This window comes from Crocodylus porosus, unplaced genomic scaffold (genome assembly GCF_001723895.1).
Source record: "Crocodylus porosus isolate Cpor-Errol unplaced genomic scaffold, CroPor_comp1, whole genome shotgun sequence".
NCBI classification, from domain to species: Eukaryota; Metazoa; Chordata; order Crocodylia; family Crocodylidae; genus Crocodylus; species Crocodylus porosus.
Genome location: NW_017728886.1, coordinates 81739574 through 81763973, shown reverse-complemented (window position 1 = coordinate 81763973; position 24400 = coordinate 81739574). Strand labels below are relative to the sequence as shown.

At 41.7% G+C, this 24400-nt stretch overlaps 1 protein-coding gene across 2 annotated transcripts in view; it reads right to left on the bottom strand.

The window, feature by feature from the left end:
• Positions 1 to 7896: 7896 nt before the first annotated feature.
• Positions 7897 to 24400, bottom strand: part of PDCD6IP (programmed cell death 6 interacting protein) — a 51344-nt gene continuing 34840 nt past the window's right edge. For both annotated transcript variants that reach the window (XM_019537958.1, XM_019537965.1), the window contains exons 13-18: positions 21515 to 21763; positions 19005 to 19139; positions 16891 to 16985; positions 11583 to 11718; positions 11041 to 11237; positions 7897 to 8560 (exon numbers count right to left, since the gene is read on the bottom strand). In XM_019537958.1, coding sequence (XP_019393503.1) covers positions 8392 to 8560; positions 11041 to 11237; positions 11583 to 11718; positions 16891 to 16985; positions 19005 to 19139; positions 21515 to 21763 — 981 coding nt within the window. In that variant the 3' untranslated portion in view covers positions 7897 to 8391. The remainder of the gene's footprint in view (positions 8561 to 11040; positions 11238 to 11582; positions 11719 to 16890; positions 16986 to 19004; positions 19140 to 21514; positions 21764 to 24400) is intronic.

The following is a 24400-nucleotide window of genomic DNA, read 5'->3' as shown; positions in this document are numbered from 1 at the left end:
GATTTGTCTGTCATATGCATATTCCCCAGATAGTTCTTTATAGTTTGATTTACTCTTTACTCATATGCTGGTAACCTTCCCACACGTTTCCCAATTCCCAATAATTTTGGTGCAATCTATATAAAGCATACTCTGCCATCTGGGCAGTAATTTATTCAATTCATATTTCATATTGATAACATGCAGTTTATCAGGCAAAGGATTCATGACATAATCGTCATCTAAAGACTTAATTTTCCTTATTGAAGAAATCTATTTCTACACTCCATTTTTTCTTTTTCTTTTTTTGCAGAAACATAGGATACTTTATGTCCTTGTAAGAAGCCTTTCATGGTTTTCCATAATATAGTAGCAGAGTAAACAGTAGGTTGATTAAGCTCCATAAAATGTTTTAACTTGTCTAAAATTAATGCTTCAAATTCATAATCATTCATCACGGAGGTGTTGAGTCCCTAGTAATGATTTATAGCTGCTCTATCTACACAGAAGAGCCAAAGCTGTACTTCAGCATGGTCCCAATTTTTATAGAGCCAATGGAGGCATTTAGCAGAGTCAATTAAGCGCTGAGAAATTAAAAGTAGTCATTTCTAGAATATAGTGAATGAGGCAATGAAGAAGACACTTTTTCCCTCATTGTTGGATTCACAGTTTGCCAAATATCTACTAAACCTAGACCTCACTCAGGACTTTCAGTAACTTCCCTAGAAATATATTTCAAGGATAGAGGTGAACAAGACCAATCAATGACAGGATCCAAACATTCATTCTAGTCTCCTCCCAAAATATAAAGGTATTTCCCAAATTCAGAAAGCTATAAAAAAAAAGAAATATTTGATAGTCAGCGTTGGGACCACAGACGCATCCCAAAGTAAAAATGGAAACCATATTATTAACATTTGCAAGAACTATGTATACTAGCCAACTGCCAGTCAAGAATAATAGGGGGCGGGGAAGGGGCTGGGATGGAGTGCCACCACCTAATGCCCCATGCTGCCACTGTTTTGCCTTGGCTTCCCCACCCTCTGTCCGGTCCTCAGCCCGGCTTTGGAATCATGGTGGTGCTCCCCGACGCTTGCAGCACTCTGGTTGGCTGTTTCCATCAGCCAATCAGAGTACAACTAAAGCGTTACAGACAGACAAACTTAGACTTTTATAATATTAGAACGTACTATGTATTAGAATGTATACGGATATTCATTCATATACATGTGTATAAATGTGTGTTTGTCTGTCTATATATATGTGCACCCATTTCCTTTTTTCAAAAACCAGTTAATGCCCACTCTCAGCTGGAGGGGACACTCACTGCATCACCAGCCAGCAGGGTCAAGAACATATCCCTGATGACCTCGCTTCCCTGCCAGGACAAACTTGGAGGTATGGGCTGGGGCTATGGGGAAGGAAGAGGCCTGGCCATGACCACCATCTCTGCAAGTCTCATCCATATCAGCCAAATAATGACAACGTTATAGATATTTCATTGATTCCCCATTATATTCTACGGCTGAATCGCCAAATCTCTCTGAATCAGTGCCAAATCTTTCAAAGCCGATTTGGCCAATTTGAATCAGAAAAGCAATCCGAATCCCCAAATCGGATCACTGGCATCCGAAACAGCTGAATCCAAATCCAAATTGAATAGTTCTTTATTTGCACAGGCCTGGTTATATACACATACACACACGTGGTTTGATCAAAAAGTTCTAAGACTAGATGTTCAGGGCATCGTTCATCAGGAATTTGTACCGAGTGGTCAAACAATCAATCAGGCCTTTTATAAAGAGGTTTTGATTCGATTGAGGGTTAAAGTTAGAAGAAACTGCCGTGAGCTGTGTGAAAATGGTTGATGGTTTCTGCACCGTGACAACACTCCTTCACCTACTGCTGTCTCCATTTAAGAATTTTTGGCTGCAAAAAACATTCCTGTGATACCACATCCTCTGTATTCACCTGACCTTGCCCCATGTGATTTTTTTCTGTTCCCAAAAATCAAAATGAAGCTGAAAGGCAAGAGATTTGATGATATTTCAACCATCCATAAGAACGTGAAAGCGGAACTCAAAAAACTCACAGCTGAAGACTTCCAGCGTTGCTTCTGAAAGTGGCAGGAAAGTTGGGACAAGTGCATATCATCTGGGGGAGATTACTTTGAAGGGGACAGCTCATAAAAATGTTGTTTGTACACTGTTCTTTAAAATAAAGGCTGTCTTAGAACTTTTTGATCACCCCTCATATATATATATGTGCATGTCTGTATATGTGTGCATATGTGTACATTTATATTTATATGCATGTTTCTGTAGATGTGTTCGTGTGTGCATGTACGCATGTATTTACATGTATACGTGTTTGTATGTATGCGAGTCTGCATACGTGTATGTATATATATTTGTGTATGTATGTGTGCATGTCTGTGTATGTTTGTACATGCATGTTTGTGTGCATGTTTGTGTGCATTGTGTGTGCATATTTGTGTTGTGTGTAATTACCCGTGTGCATATATATGTGTGTTTATGTGCTTGTATATATATCTATAGAGATATATATCTGTGCGTGCGTGTACATGTGTCCTCTGCCTCCCCATCACATCTTACCTCAGAAGCCTCCATCTTAGAAGTCAAAGGGATCCTTGATTTGTGTTTTTTGATGGCCCCTGACAAGAGTAAAGTGATAGTTTTTCCAACACATAAAAAAGGACCCATACTAATCCCATGTCAAATTTCTGTAGGGATTTGACAATTTTTAACTGTTAAAAGTGGTTGAAAATGTCACAATAGCAGAAGCCAGTTAGACTTAGACCTGCTTCAGTCCACAGGACCCCCTGGCTCACTACAGGGTACTCTATAGTGAGCTGCTTTCAATCTTTCCTGTTGAAATCGTTGCATCCTGTATAAATATTTAAATAATTATTGGGCCCCTCTACATGTGCAGGTAAAAGGCATAAGGAAATCTAATGCATGATCCATACAATTGCACCTCCTGCCATGCCACACACTCATAGCAGGAGGCATGATAACAGGATCGTGCATTAGATACAATCTTGCCTTATTGCTGATGCAGGAGGAGCCTGGGATCATGATCCTGGGCTCCCCCAGCCGCAGCTCCCACACCTGCACACCCTAAAGCCAACAGGGCTCAGCTAGGCTTCTAGTGGGGGCACCATGGGGAACTGCCACTACTGTGAGCCCTGCATCTTGTGAGGCTTGCAACAAAAGCAGTACTCTTCCCACTGTAAGCCCTGCAAGCCCCACAGCCAACACTGGCTGCAGAGTTTGCAGCAGGGGCAGAGTGGGGAACACTGCTGCTGTAATCCCTATACCTTGCAAGGCTTGCAGAGGCAGCCACATTTTCACCATTGCAAGCTCCACAGTTGAGACTCGTAGGGCCGGATGGGGCAGCAGCATTCTCCCTGCCACAAGCCCTGCAGCTGCCAGTGTTGCCACCACTGCAACCCTCATCAGTGGTGGGGCTGGCAGCAGTTGGTGCACCCCTGGGGCTGGGAGCCCCTCAGTTGATAGGGGTCCCAGCCACAGAGGAGCACTTAGCCACACATTCAATTAATGGTGTGATTAGAACAAACTACAAAGTTATTCCACAAAATATGTGCAATAACTTTGTAGCTTATTGCTTATTTTATCACACTATTAACTGGTTGAATGTGTAGCTGGGTTACAACTTGAAGTGCAATTAGCAGGAATCCTGGTTTTCTCTGATAAAAAAAATCCCTTTTTTTAAAATCTAAAAATTGGGAACCCAAAATCCACACTTTTCTGTGATTAAAATGAAACATCACACACACATATATAATATACCCCCCACACACAATATATATAAATTATTTTTCATTTTAATCATAGGAAAATGTGGATTTGGGGTTATTTTATTTTATTTTTTTAAATCAGAGAAAACCAGGATCTCTGGTGATTACCTGGCTAATCACATCTTAAGTGTAACATGTACAGGGGGTCATTTGGTCAGGAAGGCAATATGACTACATAAGCCCAGTGTATAGGACTCTTACCTGGAAGTTGGGACATTTGGATTACAGCTCCTGCCCCATAAAATATCTAAGTACTTTATATAAGTTAGAACAGGATACACAGGAGAGATCGGCTCACCCCAGAGTGCTGAGTAAGGCCTCCTAGGTGATAAAAAGAGATTTAAACTCCACACTCCAACATCCTGAGTGACTGCCCTAACCACGGAGATGTTGAGTAAAAGACCACTCTTCTCTTTTTCAGATTTGTAAAAAAGCTAGCCTGAATATTTTTTTTAGGTGAAACTATTTAACGAATTCAAATCAGGATCAATTTTTTGGCAAGAACTAATCCCCTCCTCTTGGCCCCCCCCCAAATCATCTGTAGGACACCTCTACACATTGTGTGTCACACGATGAACAAGTTAACCACGCAATTTTGTCTGGCTACACAATCAAATTAACTATCACGCCATAAAAGGTCCAACCAGCTATAAAGTTACTGCTGCAAAATGCATAACTTTATAGCTGGTTGCTATTGGGCTTTAATTAGCACATGTAACAAAGTCTGCCTCTGCAGCTGGGAGCTCCTCCAGCTGATCAGGCTCCCAGCTACAGCGGTGTGCCATGTGGAACTGAGGCTGTGAGTCCCACAGTTGATGAGACTCTCAGCCCCAGCAGTACCCAGCACCTACAGACTATGGGTCCCAGCAGCCACGGGGTGCTACTGAGACCCACCTATAGGACTCCATCCTAGCAGCCACAGGGTGATGCTGCAATCTCTAGGCCACAAGGGTGCATGAGGCACCCCTGCAGGTGAAAGTCCCATCAGCTACAGGGGCTCCCAGCTGCAGATCGCTTCTTGCCACTGCAGGGGCACGTGTGGCATGGCAGGAGGCACAGTTGTGTGGATTGCACATAATCCTATCATACCTTTACCTGCCAATGTAAAGGGGCCCTTAATATGATCTTCCTACCAGGCTAGACAAAACAAAAAGTGCTTGTCAGTAGTTTTAGAAGTCATTTCTAGAGCTGTGCTCAGATGGGATTCTTACAGTGCTGTATTATTTTCAGTGCAAGATATCTGTAGAAGAGAGAGGTGCACAAAGCAGTGGTTCTTAAACTTTTTAGATTCAAGGCACTCCTCCACAAATTCCTTGAATTTGGCAGCACCCTTGTTGAAAAATCACCATTGTACTGACTCATCTAACCTCAGTGGCTCTCAATCACTGGCGTAAAAGAATATTTAAAAGTAGAGGTTGTTATGCTATAGTGCTATTAATACAGAAAGTAAGTTCTACCCAAGAATATGACTTTTGTAGGCAGATATTAACCCTGGTCACGGGTGTGACTTATATTAAGTTCTTCGGAACAGAGAATATGTCATCATATACATTTGTATGGAACCTTTGACAAAATGGTACTATTTCTGATTGGGGCCACTATAAAAAATTGTAACTAAGAGGTAAATATTTCCACTGAGTTTATGAATTGAGCCACAAGTAAGAGATGCTGTCTTTCAAACACATTTGCCATTAATGAAGGCATTATGAAGTAAATTTCTTAATAAGGCAGATGCCAAATGAGCATTTACTTACTACTTTTGGTAAAAGATTACAGTTTCTCATAACAAACTGCTGTCAGGCCCCCCTTCAATAAGAAAACTGAAATAAGTCTAAAATCTTTACATGTTTTTCTTCCAAGATATTTTCCTAAAATACAGCTACATTAAGTGTTACTCCCACTAAGTCTTGAAAAAAAAATCACCAAATAAAAAATGTTAGTGTTTAAATTAACTGACCCAGTACTGACTCTGCTCCTGCCGGTAAAGTCACATCTGCTCCCTTTTTTGCTGAAGAACTGCCAGCAGCATTCACCTTTCTGGGCCTTTTTCCATCACCCTAGTTCAGTGGTTCTCAACCTTCAAGACAGGAAGCCCTGAAACTTTTCACAATTTAGTAGCACCCAACTTAAAAGATTATTTTTTCCTATGGTGCTTACCTTCTCACACCCTGTGGCACCCTTAAAAGGTTCTCATGGGGCGGGATGGCACCCCTAACAGTATGGCAGTGCATAGGGTGGCAGGGGCTGCTAGGTAGTACAGACTGAGGAGCTTGGGGATGGAACCTTTGGACCCCTGTAGAAAGCAGCTGCCCCTACAGGAGGCAGGAGAAAACAATAGCTACTGATACAGAGGTGAGACCCTTCTATATCCTGTTCTCCCTATGCCCAGTCTGTACCTGAAAGAGTGAATGCAGCCTCTGCATTCCCTGTGGCCTCTTCCACCAACTCTAAAAGCATGGGAGGAACAGGGAAAGGAGCCAGGCTGTTCACCATAAGCAGGGCATGCTGCTTGAAGAACAGGGATGGTCAAGCACAGCTTGTTCCCCCTACTCCTCCAATGCTTCCAGAGCTAGGGAATGTTGCCAGGATGCTGGGACGGAGACAGGGACAGGGCACCTGGTAGAGCCAGTACTCACCTCCTGTTACAGAGACTGGGCATCACAACATTCCTCAAAAGATTCTTGTATCTACTGAACTGTGACCAAGTTGAGTCACATAATAGGAATTATTCTCCCTCTATACCATGAGGCACCCCTGCAGGTGAAAGACCCATCAGCTACAGGGGCTCCCAGCTGTAGATCGCTTCTTGCCACTGCAGGGGCACATGTGGCATGGCAGAAGGCACAGTTGTGTGGATTGCACATAATCCTATCACACCTTTACCTGCCAATGTAAAGGGGCCCTTAATATGATCTTCCTACCAGGCTAGACAGAACAAATATATAAAATCCATTTTTAAATCTTTGCCCCACCAGCATCATGCCACTGTAGCTACCAGTGATTCATGTGCAACAAATGTCACAACTAGTATTACAAGAGAATTGGGGCAAAGTACTACATGCACTGATTAAGAAAGAGGTAAACATTATAAGACAAAAATCTATGCTTGTATAGAAGGAGCCATGGTAGCCACCGGCTTGCTCCTAGCAGTATTAATTTAACCATCCGTATCACATTTATAGTGGCTAGTTAACCAGTGTAACCTAATTCATAACTAATTTATGTACATGGAAGCTTTTTACAATAGAAGGTTTACTATGTAAATTTATGAACTACTGCTGGTGTGGGAGGATGTGAAGAGAAGAAAGGTTGGAAAATATCCATGACTGTTCCCCAACAGGAATATTAACCAAATCACAGCCAAATGCAAAAGTATATGTTATCCCACATCAGTTCAACTCTCAGTTAGCTTAATTCTAGAACAACTCTAGCATCTATTTTCATACGGTAAAATAGGTATTACAGGACTTTTCTGTGAAGTCTACCACTATTTAACACGTTAGTTTATAAAAACAATTTTTTTTCCAAATGAACTGAAATTTCTTCACTGATAAGCTCTCAACTGTTCATATTTTGATGCATTTCTGAAAGAAAAAGAGGCAAAGTTTTCCCACAAAATATGAAAAATGAGATCCTCCAAGAGTCATTAGATTCTATATGCCTGAGCAGATGAGGCATTAAACATTACAAAGTATCTTCTGTTTTGAGAAGCTGAGTTGGTTCAACTTACTTCTTGGTCCCAACACCTTGAATCTTTAACAGGTGACTACAGTAAATTGTTTACTCTCTTCCCATATTTTAGAGACTATTGGGCCACGTGGCTGCAAAAAAAAAAGTTAAAATTTTGAACTATAATGAATACCTATTTTAGGATGTCAAAACTCAAACTCATTGTCCAATTCATTGTTGGTTTGCAGATTTAGGCGGGGCAAAGAAAAGAGAGGGCAGCATATTTGAAACTGTACCAGTGTTAAGTATGGGAGAGGCTAATTCCATTTTATAAACCAGTGCAAATGAAAAGACAACCAGAACCAGAGGCAAACGAAATGTGTTTTACAGTAATGACAACAAGTGTGTAAACCAGTCTTAAGTAATTTATTTTCTGCTTATGATTTACAAGGCCTTGAGTATTAGACAAAATAGCATATTGTAACTAAACTCAAAAAATACAAACCAATAGAATATAGAAGGAAACCCCATGTTGTTCCATAGAATATATCACACCCAGTGCACGCAGTTCTCAGCACTTCATGTCAAATCCCAATGATCTATTTATAAGATTTCTGAAAAGAAATATTTGGTCTAGTTTAAGTGTAGTGTAGTTTCACACTGTTGAATTATGCAGTAATTTAATTTTTACATCATGCCTAATGTTGGACTGCAGCAGCAGCAACAAATCTCTCAAGATGTTTAGCTTAATCAGAAACTGATCTAGACATGTTTGAGCATTAACAATAGACAGGAGTTACAGACTGCATTCAGTATGATACATTAACTGGAGCTAAAGTTTTAGTACGCTTATTGCAAGTTTCTTTCAAATTTAAAACAAGCATGGTTTCTTCGCAGACTTGTTACTGCTGTGGGTAATAAGGCTGTTGAGGGTAAGGATATCCAGGCTGTTGAGGAGCTGGATACGGTGCTTGTCCAGGGTTTGGATACATAGGTGAAGGGGCATATGGCATATTATACTGGCCATACATGTAAGGGTTGTAGCCCATTGGCATTGGCATCTGGCAGTACCTGTGAAAACAACATCCATTAACTGCTAAATGTGAAAATTAAAAAACTTGAGGAATTAAGAAGTACTATAAAGGAAACAAGACAGGCAATCATGACAGACAGTCTCTCCCTTTACAGAATTTACTAACTGCCTAACATTTTAGGATCAACACAACAGGGAAAAAAGTTTAAAGACAACAGCTTTTGAGAATTAGAAGGACCTTGTACTTTAAGCCAAAAAATCTCTTCTAGAAATGTTAAATTTAACATTATTAAATGCCATCAGCATTTTCAGACCTTACCAACTTGTTGATTAGAACACACAGTATGCTGACCAGCCCTGAGCTAACACAGGGTGCAGTATTCTTAGCAGCAACTATGTGGGAGGACAGAAAGAGCTCCCGCCTGAGAAAGAGAGATATTGTTTCCCCTCTGATCACTCTAACGTGGAAAGAGAGGCAAAAGTAGCAGTAATTTCCCAGGATATTTGCAGAGCAGGCACTGACAGCTGACTTCTGACAGTGCTCCTGGATAGCTGGGAAAGAAATCTCATTCTGTGTGGTCACTCAAGATTTTCTTACTAGCCTCTTCTCCTTTCACAGTCTCCAGCTGCTTTTTAATTACAGGCAGTCCTCGGACTCACGACATAATTGGTTCCTGAAAACCGCGTCTTAAGTCAAAACATTGCAACTCAGAACCAATTTTCCCATAGGATACAATGTTATAAATGGGGGATTGGTTCCTGAACCAAGAAGGCCTGATACCCTATTTTCACCAAAAATAGCCCAGAATTTTGTACTCGATCAATTATAGATGAGTAATTTATCTACATTAATGTATTTATATTGTAAACAGCAATCATATTGATTTGGAAGGACTTCTTTGGAGGTGACTTTGCTGGACTTTTTGAAAGACTCTTGGTTAGACTTTTTGAAGGGTTCTTGGCTCGAGTTTTCTCTGGAGTCTTGGCTGCAGGTTTTTCTGGAGTCTCGTCTGCTTTCTTAAAGAAAGCGTCCAAGGAAGTTTGGACAGATGTTTTCCAGGGAGATGAGCAAAATAGAGAACTTGTTGTCAACAGGGTGGTCCATTTATAAATGTTGTAAGTGTGAAACATTGTAACTCAAAAAGTTGCAAGTCGAGGACTGCCTGTATTCTCCACTTCCATTTATATCTAGAGCCCTGAGAGGAGCTACAAAACAATCATAACAATGGGAGGAAGACAAAAGGCTACTAAAGAAGTCTATACATGTTGCTAGTTCTGTTCACAGAAAGTGAGGACGCTGGAAATCCTTTTTGCTTTCCTGACAGCTTTGCCTCTGTAGCAACAGGGAGAGGTAAAAAAGGCTTGGTCCTCCCCTGGATAGTATCTTCATGTTTTTCCCTAAAGCACATTCTCTTCTTCAGCGAGACTCAAAGGCTGTGTCCAGATGAGCACAGCTGTGCAGTATGTGGCATCGTAGGCACATCTGAAGTACCACACATTCAAGTGTTCTCCACATTGCACAGGAGCAGCACAGGGAGGGGCAGGGTTTGACCCTGGATATGTGCACAAAGTAAAAACCAAAGCAGCGCACGCAGGGGCAGTACACATGAGCCAAAACCAGAGCCTAGCCAGCTGGAGCTAGGCTCCTGCTACCTGGCAGGCTCCAAGTGGCAGGATTCCCAACTGCTGCCCCCAAGACCACAGGTCAAAAAACAGACAAGTCCCTAAAAAGATTAAATCAAGTTCTAAAACAAAACTGTACTAATTTTGAAAATAGCAGAGCATGTAAAGTGTTTCCAAACATGCACAGTCTGTATCAATGCTTCACTGCATATTTTGTAAAAGCTGCATCTTACAAGCTCCAGCTCATTAACCAAACAGATTACTACAAGAGATTATCGCTTCAACATGCAGGTATAATTAACAACGACAGGTACAGACAGACACAGAGAAGGGAGAAGCAGAACTGAGAGCCATTAAATCCGTTTGTACATGCTACACTCAAAATCAAAATTAGGATAGGAGCATTTTAAATGTTTCTACTCCACGTACTATGTCTTGGGTGAGTGGGGGGGTGGCAAAATGAATATCCTTACAGAGCCAAATAAAGATGAACTGTAGTTATATAAAACCAATTCTGCCAATAGAAAAGACAGTTTCAGGTCCAGAAAACTGTATTTAAAAATATTTTACATGCAGATGCAATATGAAAAGCAGGAAGTCCCAGATTAACCATGCAAGGACTTTCAGTGGTTTGCAAACCACCTTTCAGAATTGCTGAGCTGCATTAAAATGGTGTCTACAGGGAAGAGGACATAACAAATCAGAGAAGCGTGAGATCTGAACTACAGCAGACAAGAATACCCAATGGCTTCCATGATAGCAGCTTATTTGAATTTTACTCTCATTTAACAAGCAAGCACCTTCTGAGTACATCATACATACCTGTAGCTGAGTACATCATTTTGTTCATCATACATACCTGTAGTGCAACATACATCAGAATTATTTAGCTTACCCTGGGTATCCTTGATAAGTGGGATACGGAGGTCCTTGTGCCTGTGATGGGGTACTGCCAGCTGCAGACGAGCCAGCTGCTGGTGCTGCTGGAGAAGCAGCAGCTCCAGTGGCTGCTGGTGCAGAAGAGGAGGATGTATTTGCTGAAGAAATCATTGGTGGTGGAGGGCGTGCTGGTGGTTGTGGTTTATTACTAGGCTAAAAGAATGAGAGACTGAGAATTAGACCAAGATTTTCAAGGCAATGTTTTTTTAAATAATGTTTTGTTTGTGATGCTATATAAAACTCCTTAATTCAAATATTTTTTAAACGTTACAAATAAACTGAAAGTTAGTAAAACAGAGATTGTAATTAAAATGTGGCCATCAATACCACCTTATTTTCCTGAATATTCTTTATCCCTTTACCTCTATTCGGGAATATAAATTAAAGTGTAGAATCTCAGTCCATTAGAAACATATATGCTAAAATTATAATTAATACACAATTTGAAAGTTCTGGACCATTCTTTGTAACCTTATTAACATTAAAGCCTTCATTTACCACCATAGTTCTGGGTGCAGGAGTTGGAGTAGTTGACGAAACTGGTTTGCTTCCTCCTGCAGGTATGGCCTGATATGCAGGGTGTGACGGAATAGAGGGAGCACTGGGTTCTCTTGCAATGCTTTGCTGCAAGTCTCTGTTTTAAAAAGGAAAAAGCACAATTTAGATTTTAAAAGTCATTTTATATTGTTTGTTCATTACCTTTTGCAGCAAGAAAGGAATTAGCTATGTCCATGTATTGTTTTAAAATAAACAGTAAACAGACATACTAAAGTTGGACCCACTTCTGGCTGAGGAATAATCCCACTGTTATATATCCCTTCTCCAGCCTATCTTTTGATTCACTTGTACTGATGATTCCTACTTGAGCTCAGAAAAAGTGCAATCACTCCTTGATATGCTTACAGAAATCAAACCAATGGGGGTTAGGGGAAATCCTAGGAAAAAAACAAATGTTTTCAGAAACTTTGAGAAATTCTTAGGTGTATAAGTGGCTTCAAAACTAAAACAAAGGGATAAAAATAATCTTATATTGCTTTTGCAGATTAAAGAGCTATTTTAGAATAGGAAAAATACATTCAATAAAACTATCTTTCGTAATAGGATGAAAAATTATCTTCTGTAAAAAAAAAAAAAAAAGAAGCAAAAGAAAAAACCCACTGAAATACTACAGACTTTAAGAGATTGCATGCATGAGTACTCTTGTTTTTTAGCCTGTCATTGCTACAAATTGAATTTTTCTTTAATCAATCAAGCATCTGTAGGACAGGTAAGGATTTGGATATTGAGGCAACACCAAAGAATGCCCTTTCTTTAATATTAGCATCTCATTGAAATTCATAGCCAGACCTTCTGAGCAATAAAGTGTATCCCTAGTGTTCCACATTCTCAGTTTTGTTTTTTTTGTTTTTTTTACAGATTTTCACTGATAAATTCCCCGATTTTTTTTAGTTTTTACTGATTTACACCTGCTTTTCAGTTTAAATCCCTTTTAAGTGGCACAAGCAGGGAATAGCCCATTCCCTATTCATGCTGGTTAACAGGGATTTGAACTGAATACTGGGTGGTACTGGTAAGCTAAACATGCTGCTGTGCCAGTTACCTGAGGCACACGGTTCTGGCCAGATGGGTGCGGGTGGAATGGTAGTGGCATGTGGAGCAGGGTGGCAGGGGGCTAGGGGAGGGGAGCTGGAGCCACTGTCTGGAGGACCAGTGGTCCCAGCTCTGGCCCTGGGTGGGGTGGGCCCAAGCTGCACCCCAGTGGCTCCGGCTTCCACCGTTTCCCAAGTGCTGGGAGCTGTGAGCCCCCCTGGGGAGGGGGCAGGCAAGGGAGCCTGGTCCCACTCTCTGGGATGGGCACTGCACCCAACCACGCTGCACGACCCCTGGGGCTGGAGCTGCTCCCTGGGAGACTCCCAGCTCTATATCCCAGACAGGGCAGGTGGTACACCCCCACCACATCCCACTGTGTGCCACTCTCTGCCTCCCCACAAACACCAGAGCAGCCCAGCAGCAAGCTGCAGCAGCAGGGGGGAGGGGCACAAACACAGCCAGGGAAGAAAGGCAGGGCGTGGTGCCATGGACTTCCTGCTGCTGATCTGGGGGCATGCGCCGCGCAGGAAAAGGCCAGCACAGGCCCCCCCAGCCTGCAGCCCTCCCAGGGATGCACAGCAGCTAGTACTGTGCCCCACACCCACTGACAGCTCCTCCTGTTTTGCTCCCTGCTGCAGCCCCAGGAGCTGCCAACAGGCTGTGTTGTGCCCCTCACCACACCCCTTCCCTAGTCCCAGCTTTACTCCCTCACCATCGATTTTTCCACAATTTAAACTGATTTTCTTCCTTTTTTGTTTTACCCTCATTTCATCCTGGTTTTTAGGTTTCAAAGGTAAACCCTGAAAAATTCCCAGGTTTTTTTGTTTTTGTTTTTAATAAAAACTGAGAATGCGGAACACTATGTATTGCTTAACAATATATTAAGGTTTTGGATTTGGTAGTTTGTACAAAGACTTTGGAAAGCATTCAACATTTTATACAGAAAGTCCATTTTGCATGGCATTATAATATATAAATGTAAGCAGAAAAATGTCACAAATGGAAAGCTAATACTTTCAAGCAGAAAAGTGACAAAAATAAAGCTATATCATTCTTCCCAGACTAGTTGATAATAAAGCAGTGTTTCATACTTTAACAAGTATGATGGTCAGCTCAGAAAAGTGAGAACAAGACCTGTCAATTAGTAGCCAGACCACGTAAGAGAAGAAAAAGAACAAAATAAATGCAGTTAGGTGAACGACAAAGTTAAAAAAAACAAAAAGGTCAACCATCTTGATACAAACAGGTGAATTTGCTGCAGACAATATAAAGACTACTTACTAAATGTCTCATCTTTCCAAAACTATCAAAAACAGAACCCACCATCTAAAAAGATTGCTGAGAAAAAGAAACCTAATCACCAATAAGCTTGCTTCCTTAAAATTAAGCCCTGCAAATCAAAAGCATTTAAAATTTTCATATGGAAGGAATGAAACATATTTATTAGAGGTGCACCAATACATTGGTCTGATATGAGATCAGCAATGATATAAAGAAAATTGATTGAATCTGAAATGAGCCTGCTGTGGCCAATAATTTGGCTGATAAAAGCCCATGCATGCATGTAGCCACAGCACAACACATACGCAGCGAGGAGCACAGCCCATCAGCTTGGAGAGTTGCATGCAGCTGGTAAGCCTGGTATGGTGAAAGGGGAGGGGGGAGGGAAATGAGTGGAGAGGCAGATCAATGCCCCCAGCAGTGAGGGAGGTAGTGGGACTGGAGCTGGGGTAAGTGCTGCCCAGCTGGGCCAGGGTGAGTGCAGGACGGAGCTGCGGCTCGTCTGGGGGGAATGGGAGGGGCAGCAGCTCCTGCCACTGCGCGCACCCTGGGAGGGCACTGGGAGAGGAGGGGGAGGCACATGTGTGCCCCTGGATCTGCATGGGGTATAGGCAAGGCAGGCTGCAGCTGTGGACTAGGGCTGTGCTGACTTGTGCTTCAGGTGGTCAGCAGCAGCCGGGCTATGGGGGAGGGGGCTACAGCCACCACAAATTTCACCATAGCCCCCTCCCAGTGCCATTGTCCACCCCGTGGCTCAGCCCCCCACACCTCCGGCTGAAAAAAGCCCAGCACTGCCCTCGGCCTCAGCCACAGCCTGCCTTGCCCCACCCCATACAGACCACTGCCCTCTGCCACCCACGGTGCGCACAGCAGCAGGAGTGACTCCTCCTCCCTGCACCCTCCAGACAAGCTGCCGCGATGTCCCACACCCGCCCCACCCCAGCTGGGCAGTGCAGGAGGCACTGATCTGTTCCCCCCCCCCACTCCCTTCCCTCTCCCCTCCCCTTCCACCACAGACTTACCAGCTGGATGTAGCTGTATCAGAAATTGGATAGATATCAGCTGACATGTCTCTTCAAAAAATCGGCTATCAGTACTGGCCCCCAAAATCTCCATCGGTACAACCCTAGTATTTAGCCACCTTTCTTAAAAGCTGAAAAGCTCCGAAGGCCAGAGGTTACCACTTTAAACCATCAGGAAGTACACAGTTCATAGAACAAGTGTGCCTAACCTGTAGCACAATTGCTTTAAGTCGTACATGTAACCTCTGTGTGGTAGACAGCAAACTGGAGGACAGGAAGAACAGTAGCAGATGGGACGGAGAATACAGGGTAGGAAGCAGAAAGCAGAGTAGCAGTTTAGGGGAAAAAGGATCAAAGTGGCACTGGGGGAGGGTATGAGGCTAATCTGTGGTAAGCCTGGCAAAAAGGCTGGCCTCCACTGTCTTAAAAGAAAACAAAAATGTAAAATCCCCCAAAATCCTCCTCCCACACCCCAATTATTATGATTATAAAAGGATCAAAACTATGACTATGAAGCCTCAGTGCAGACAAATCTATTTTCATTCAAAGATCTAAAACACTTGTGACTGATTTAGTTTGATTCGAGGGGGGAAAAATGTAAACTGTCCACTGTGGAAACTTTATATGCTGAAAAATGAATTTACTCACTCAACTGGGAATCCTGAAGTGTTTTTAGTGGAGATATGAGACAAATATTCCAATGGTTACAACTATCCTACTCTTGCCTAACTACAATTGTATGGCAAAAAATAGTTAATACATGAAATAACAGTACCAGGGACACTAAAGTACCCACTGATGCTAATGACAGGTTGGTACTTAAAAAAAAAAAAAATGAAAAAAAAATTAGAATTTGAACCTAAGTATTAGCTGACCAAAAGTTGAGATAGTCAGAAATAAAACTTAATGAACTGACCTCCCTGCTTCCCCACCCCCCGCTTACAAACAGTGAAAGAACTTCAAGATCTTTTTTTCTGGTTGTAAGGTGATTATAGGTTTTAAGAATTAAATTTTAATCATAATTTCCATATAAATAAAGAGAAAAAGATTTCATATTGATCAAAAAGTCTCTTCAAGTAAAAATGCCAGTACAAAGTATGTTGCTAATTAAATAAAGTTAGCTGGTTCAGAGACACCTAGAATCCCTTTCTCTCTCTTCTTAGATAATATAAAGGCTCAGAAGTCATGATCTTCAAAGGATATTACTGTAGTAGCCATATCATGTAAACAGCACGGATATAGCTATATACCATTTACCCTGCAGGTTTAAACTAAAAATTACTTGCTCTAAACATGTAATTTCAAATCTACATGACAACATAAATTCTAACACAAAATCAAGTTGCAAAAGAAGTCCAATATTATGTCTCCAGCATTTGACAATACTGAATAGCCTGCAATACTCCAAATTGAAGGGGAAGCATTAAGTTTTCTTTATTACACATAGAAGAGAAAGATCATTTTCTGACTACAGATGATCAGCAGCAGCTTCCACCTTGAAGCATTTAGCTATGGTACCTCACATTAAAAGCATAACAGAAATACACTCAAGGAAGCTGGAAACCACTGAAGACTTGGTGAAACATCCATAAAAAAAAAACCTAGGATAAGAGGCTGAACAAGACAGCTGGAAATTATACACTTAACTGTCTGTTTTTGGCATCATTTTGGTAAATCTTGAGTTAATTTTATATGCTAAAGGCAAAAAATACCAAGACAAAACGAAACAAAACAAAACAAAACAAAACAAAACAAAAAAAACAAAACAAAACCCCAGAGCCAGGCTTTACCCAGAAATGCATCCTTCCTTTTTCCTTTCAAAGTACCTTAGTAAGAAGGTCCATAGTGCTCAATTATGAGCGACTGGTAGTTTTTTTTTAAAGATTTATAGAAGAATAATACAAGAATCTTACTTTAGAAGCTCTTCTCTTTCAGTCTTGCGAGCAAAAACAATGTCACTGCATTTGGTTTGGAATTTCACCAGAATTTCTGTCAATTCATTGTAGAACTACAGGAGAAGAAAGTTACAATGAAACCAGTTTAATATGAAGAGGCATATTATGTGAGTTATGTGAATCTGTGAGTTTAATAAAAATCTCAAGCAAGAATAAAAGGATGCATTTGCTTTTGGTCTGGAATGCTCTGGATTATATCAACTATTCCAAACAACTGCATTCCTCTAGTCAGCGTGAACGTGAACTTTAGAAATATTTTCCACTTAAATATACTGCTTTCAATTTAATTAGAACTACTGTATTTACTCAAATACAAGATGAGATTGCCCCTTCCCCCACCTCCCCATCAGCATGGGAAGGGAAGCCTCTAGTTTTATAATCACAGCAAGGAAATCTCACTAAATACTGTGTCTTATCATTAAACTGCTGCCAAAAGCAGCATGTATTCAGTAATGGAAACCAACTAAGAAGTTGATTAAATGCAGCCAACACTAAGCACAGCTATAAGATACCTGCCCACGCTATATAAAAATTCTGATGCAAACCTTTTTTTTGGTGTGCGCATGCATGCATGCCCCTTAAAAAAACAAAACAAAACAAAAACAAACAAACAAACATGGGGAGATGTTACCTCTGGAGGGAACCGGCACCAGGCCCCATACTACAAGACTAGGCCAGCACTTGGAGAGATCAGAGCAAGTTCCGTCACCTTCACCTGATGCCAAAAATGCTGATGTGACCCTACCTTAAGGATAAGCTAGTTTACCCTACCTGAATCAGACATCCCATAGTGCTCACTAAGTGCAGTACCCCTCAGCACTGACTCTTTTTAGCCATGGTGAGCTACAGTGAATGCATCTCAACTTGCTCTCAGTTCCCACAGCTGAACTGCACCTCTGTTTCCCATTTCCAATGATTTCTGTTTCTTCACCAGCCTTAAATGCATGGCATGCATCACCAAACAAGGCCCCAAACAATTTACCTAGAACCCCTGACACCCCTCTCTCAATCTGGTGCATATGATTAGCATGGCTCCACCCTCCATGATGTAAAGCCAGAACCAGACTGCCCTGATCCTCATCTACATACAAGTTTTCAGAGCATCCCAGGACTTGCAACAAGAATACCTGGTCCCAGGTGTTAATTAGTGAATATATCTTTGGGGGGGGCGGGGGAGGGGAAGGCAGGAGTGCATCTGGAGTATGCACACATACTGAGCAGTGCTGACCAGTGTGGTCATCATAGCCTGAAATTCTTTTGACTCTGCTGGGGCCGAGTCCAATTAACAAAGTGGTAAAGTCAAAAGCCTTTTGGGTTTGAACTAATATCACGCATAATTTATACTACATGTAAGTAGGTGCTAAAGTGGTGCTCAAAAGTGTGTTTATTGAGTACCTGTGCTAAAACTTGCAGCAGTTTCAAAAGAAAAAAGAGAAAAAAAAAAGTAACATGCATCAATTCTGGATGAACTAAGCATATGGGTACTATATGCAAATTGCTACAGCTACGCTTAATTTAAAAGTTATTGTTTACAGGTTTGCTCCTCATTTCCACGTGCTCAGGAGAGCAGGGGCTGCCAAGAGAAAATGTTGGTGGGGAAACAGAAAGCAAAAATGCTACCTAATGCCCCAGATTTATTTTCCCTGCTATATCAGTGGGAGGGGAACAAATTCAAGACAAAATTCCAATAATTATACTTTTCCGGCTACAGAATCTAATAAACATATACATTATGCATACATAGAATCTAAAACTTGGGGGGCCATCTTATAGTTGAGTGAATACAACAGATTGATAACATTTGAAATCAGAATAATTATAATGCCTGCAGTCAATATTCCGGCACTTACTTTCTGGACTTTTCAACTTTGATTCATAAAACTTCGAGTCTTTACATTAAAAGAACAAAAAATTCCAACTACAGCAAAAACTCCAATTTATATTTGGGTACCCACATATCAAAGATTAAAAGCAGTTAAGTCAAAGTACTAAGAAGGTACACAATCTGGCATTCATGTCATTTACTCCTTGCAAAAATTTTTCTGCATACAAAACTTTAAGTGTCACTATACCTTTGTGCCTTCTTTTAAGTTGGCTAAAAGTTCCACAAAGTTGTCATTCGCTACAGCTAAATTCTTCAAAACTTCTTCTCTTAAATTAGATTCACTGTTTGATTGTTTCATCTTCGAAAATTCCTGATGCGCATTCTACCAGACAGACAAAAATATTTACGGGTCTAGAAGATTAGTAGTATTTCTAAAATTTAGAACTCTTGAGACATTTAAACACCGACGCAGCGATGTTTGTTAAAATTAAAAGCAAATATAAGCATTACAACCAAGGTATGCATGCATTTAAAATATGCAATGCAAATGTCAATGTCATTGCCATTAAGAAACAATTTTCCTCCTTCTCTACCTAAGGAACTTCTCAAAAGTCTCCTATAAGGACGACACAGAAATTGCAGAAATGTTTACTAGGTTACAAATAAATCTCATCCAAAGATACTGAAACTTCTGTAGACGCCTAATACCTATTTAACCACTACTTTGTATTTCTACAGAAACATTTTGAGATAACATATAATCAGAGCCGACCCAAGCAGGGTGTGGGGCCTAAGGCAAATCAGCTTGTGTTGGGCCCTGCTCCCATGCACCCTGGATGCGAAGAAGCATCCAAGGGAGGTGGGTAGTGAGCAGCGAGACGCGAAGCTAGCAGCAGTGCAGAGTCACTGCAGCCACTCTGCCCAGCTCTGCGGGGCACCCAAAGCGCAGGGCCCGAGGCGGTTGCCACCCCCCCTTCAAGAATGGCCCTGTATATAATAATAAAAAATGTGCTTCATTATTTTTCTGAATTCAAAGTTCTTTATGAAACGACTAAAAAGAAGTGCTATTAGATTTCTTGAATCATTATGCATTAATTAGTTGTGTTTCAAACAGGACAGATTTCTGATGACTTTGTGACCAACTCAAATACCTCCTCACATTTTTCAACAGCAAAATACAAGAGTGCACTGAAGTAAAGAGATGTTTTATATGGTACGCATAAACACAAAACAATTTCCCAGCTTTACATTTCAGTTACTTTTTTTTTTTTTTCTCCTCAAAAGAGAATTGCTCTCCAACTATTTAGAACAGAACTAAAAATGACAGCCCTATATCTATTTCCTTATTAAACCATATCGGTTGAAGCACTTCTCAAAAATCACAAGACAAGGAAGCAGCAGAGAGCAAAAACAGGCAGTCATACCTATTAGGCTGAGACTGCAGACAGTTTTTACAAGATTACACCCAGCCAACATGAAGAAAAGGGTTGTCTTAATCTTAGCCTAAAACATGCTACTTCTACAAAAAAGATCTTGCAGCCCATAGCATGGCTCATTTCCCACTGGATACTGACAGACAAGTAACTCCATTCAATCAAAATGAATGGAGAAAAGTTTAGAGCCAGATTCACAAGGGTATTTGAATGCTTATCTCTTATTTAGGCTCCTGAACACCCACCGACTGTCAAAAGATATACTTCCATCTTTGGACTTGATGGAATTGATCCTATTCACGCCTTCATCAATAGCTCCCAAAGCACATTTAGAGAAAGATGTACAAACTGAATATTTGCCCATAAATACACTAACTCCCTTAAAAACAAACAAAAACCTTCAGCATGCCCACTTTCAGACACAGGCTTCATTGTGCTATTGTGGGCATTAAGGAGACAATGAATGGCAGTTAGGACTGCTCCAGACTTTTATACCTTTGGGAAGGAAGAAGGAAGCACAAGTACATTTACAATACAGCCAGTGCCCCAGAACACACTTCTGGGCTAGATTCTATGCCTAAACATGCCTATTAGTGGATAAATGCTTGAAGAACATCAGTTCCACAAATCTCTGTAAGACTAGGAGCCCTCGATGGGGCTTTGAACTAGATGACCTCTAAAGGTCCCTCTCCTTCCAGCCCGTTTTCTGCGATTCTTTGACTGTTAAACTCTGCCACGCCAGCAAAACTGCTTCTTTTACCAGGTTTCCTTCTACTACCTCCTTCCCCTGTTAATGTAGTGGGAGACTTTTTACCATGCATTAGAGTTGGAAAGCCTCATGCCCTTCATTTGCATAAGACTGGTAAAATTTTATGTATTAATAGGATTCAAGATTAAGTCAGGTATCTAGAAAATGAGCTACTTAGGACTGAGCTAAACTATACCTCACGGGCCAAACATGCCTTTTTTTGGTTATTAATTCAGAGTAAACAAATCTCTTGCTCTCCTAGAAGGGTTTGCATAAGATTTCTTCTTTTAAGGAGTCTACCACAATGCGGCTAAAACAGAGTCAAAGAAGGCCTTGAGAACATTTATAATGAACTCTGACCAAAACTACTGCAGGAAAAAAAAGGTGCGTCTTTTAATGCTCATTAATGGACCTACTCTGTCAAACAATGAGACAAGCAGTCATGGCTCCATGGTAAGAGTCCTGTATGGAGAGAAAAGGGATAAAGTCTAAAGCCCTTCAGAACTGGAAAACAGAAGAACCAGTGTTCCTGAGTTTGTCTCTTGCATGAAGATATATACTGTTAGTATTTTTTACCTGAATATTTTTGAGAAGTTCTTCTTGCGTTTGAAGGGACTCCTGCACTTTGTGTGTGTGACTTCCATAAATCTGATCCAATTCAGTAACAGAAATGGCTTCTTCATTTATAGCCCCATCCTGGGCAAGTGCAGTCAGAAATCTGCTTGTCATGTCGAAATTTACTGATTTCAGATCATTCTCAAGTTGTTCTCTCCCCATCTTAACCTCTTCCAGGTTAGCCAGTAAAGATCTTAAAACATTAACAACCTAGGCAACAAAGTTCTAAAAGGTTAATATTTGGTACTTGTTCTGATATGCTTTTCACATCCTATATATACTTATAGCACCCTAACCACCTCACTATTTTGTAGAGCTGCACTGACGCATCAGTCCAATACTGTATTGGTACCAATATAAAGAAAATTGGCTGTATTGGAAATTGGTCTGAAGTGGCAGATAATTTGACCAACATATGTCCAGGCAAGCACACAGCCACAACGCAACATGCAGGCCGTGATGAGCAGAGCCCAGCAACATGCAGTCAATAAGTCTGTTGTGGTGGAAGGGGCATGGGGGAGCAGATCAGTACCCCCCGCAGTGAGGGAGAGAGGGTGTAGGCGCTGCCGAGCCAGGGTGCAGTGGGGCACACGACAGAGCTGCAGCTTGTCGGAGGTGGTGGGGAGCAGATCCCACTGCTGCATGCACTCTGGGAGGGCATTGGGGGGGGGAGGGGGATGTGTGCGCCCAGATCTGCACAGGGTGGGTGGGCTGCAGCTGCAGGCTTGAGTCAGGGCTGCACCGGGATCTTCTTGGCAAGGGCTGGGCTCAGGATAGGTGGCAGTGGTGCTGGGAGGGGGATCTGGAGGGGATTGGGGATTGCAGCCACCCCAAATTTCACTGTAGCCCCCCACCGTAGCACTGCTCCCAGTGCCAACACCGCCTACCTGGCACTGCCTCGGTTCACCCCCCGCCTCCACCCACGTGCTGGGAAGACCCAGGGCCATGCCAGGCAGGCGGCAGTGTTGCTGGGAGTGGTGCTATGACGGGGTGCTATGGCAAAATCTGAGGCAGCTACAGCCCCCTCTGTAGTCCCTTCCCAGCCCTGCCACCATTTGCCCCAAGCCCACCCCCACCGAGAAGAGCCCAGTGCAGCTCTGGCCACAACCCACAGCTGCAGCCTATCCACCCCACCCTGATACCCCACCCCCCCATGCCTTACCAGGGTGCACACAATGGCGGGAGCTGCCCCCACAACCCACAACAAGTCACAGCTCTGTCCCACGCCCCACTCCACCCTGGCTGGGCAGTGCCACCCCTGCCCCCACTCTCCCTCACCACGAGGGGCGTTGATCTGCTCCTCCCTCCCCATGCCCCTTCCACCACAACAGACTTACAAGCTACGCGCAGCTGTATCGGAAATCGGATCAGTATCTGCCAATATCAGTAGTATCGGCCCCCAAAATCTCTATCAGTGCACCCCTACTATTTTGTGTTCCTCACTGAATATTCATTATTGCCTATGATATTCAAACTGTGTTTCAAAATGATTTTCACTAAATGGACTAATTCAATATAATATCCTGCGAATGCATGAAGCCAGCTCACCTATGCAATACCTTACCTTAACAAGAGAAAAACTTACGTAATAAAACTACCCAAATAGCTTTATAGCAAATATTTTCACATATAATGACATAACTTTTCAAAGAATTACATGACAACATTTATGAGAGCTGGGTTTTGATAGCTGTGTTGGTCTAAGGCAGGGGCAGGCAATTATTTCAGGTGGAAGGCTGCTTATTGGAGTTTTGGCAAGCAACAGAGGGCCTCATGGGTAGCTCCACCCCTTGACAGGTGTCCCACCCCCTGGCTGCCATCTTGTGACCAGAAGTCCTGCTCCCTGACCTTTGCCACCAGAAGTCCCTCCCCTTGCCCCCAGGCATAGGAGTTGCACAACAGCAGAGACTTCCTATATCTGAAGAAGGGTGATTGTGCCTGAAAGCTTGCAAAAACCTTTTTCCCCAATTACTCAGTTGGTCTAATAAAAGATATCACATCTACCCAAAGAACCATGCCTGCAACATTCATGAAAGTAATAGAAGAGTATGCAGATATTAAGTACTACATAAAGTTTTCCTTTTGAAGGTAGAAACATGAGCTACCAGGATAAGACGCATTTAATCATTTTGTTCCATTGTATTTTTAAAGCAGTACTTTCTTGACAACTCCAGTATTGCAATATTTATGTTAAAGCATTAAAAAGTATTCTAGCTGTCTACATTTAAAAAAAATATATATATATTATGCATTCCTGCAAATTGGACAAACCATTTTTCAAACATATTCTACCCACATTTCAAACATACGCTACTTCTGCTCCATGACAGGCAATTATGTCATCATATTGTTAGATTAAAAACACAACTATTCTGAAAAGCCAACTAGTCCAAATAAGGCATTTTCAGTTAGGGAGCTGCCAAACATTTCTATATTGTAACCTTCCCTTTTAAATAGGAAACACACTTTTCTCCTGCATATTGTAATTAGTTTTGCTGCAGCAAGTAAAATATTTGCTCACAGCAAGAGAATTTGATATTTTTAATCAATTTTACTAGGAGATCTACAATCTTTGACCTTTTACAATTAATCACTAGCTTCTTTTCCTCACATCTGTTCCATTTCTTTAAGATAGAAACAAAGACAGCCAAAAACATTTAATGGGCCAGATAACCTAGCTGGGGTCATATGAGCCCAGTATTCTCTCCTGCCCAGGGCAGGGGGTCAGACTTGATCTACTTAGGTCCCTTCCAACCCTACATCTATGAATCTATGATTTCACAAGTATCTGCTTCAATTACCTTTGGTAACTAAATATCAAAACATTGCTTTAAAATGTATAGCATG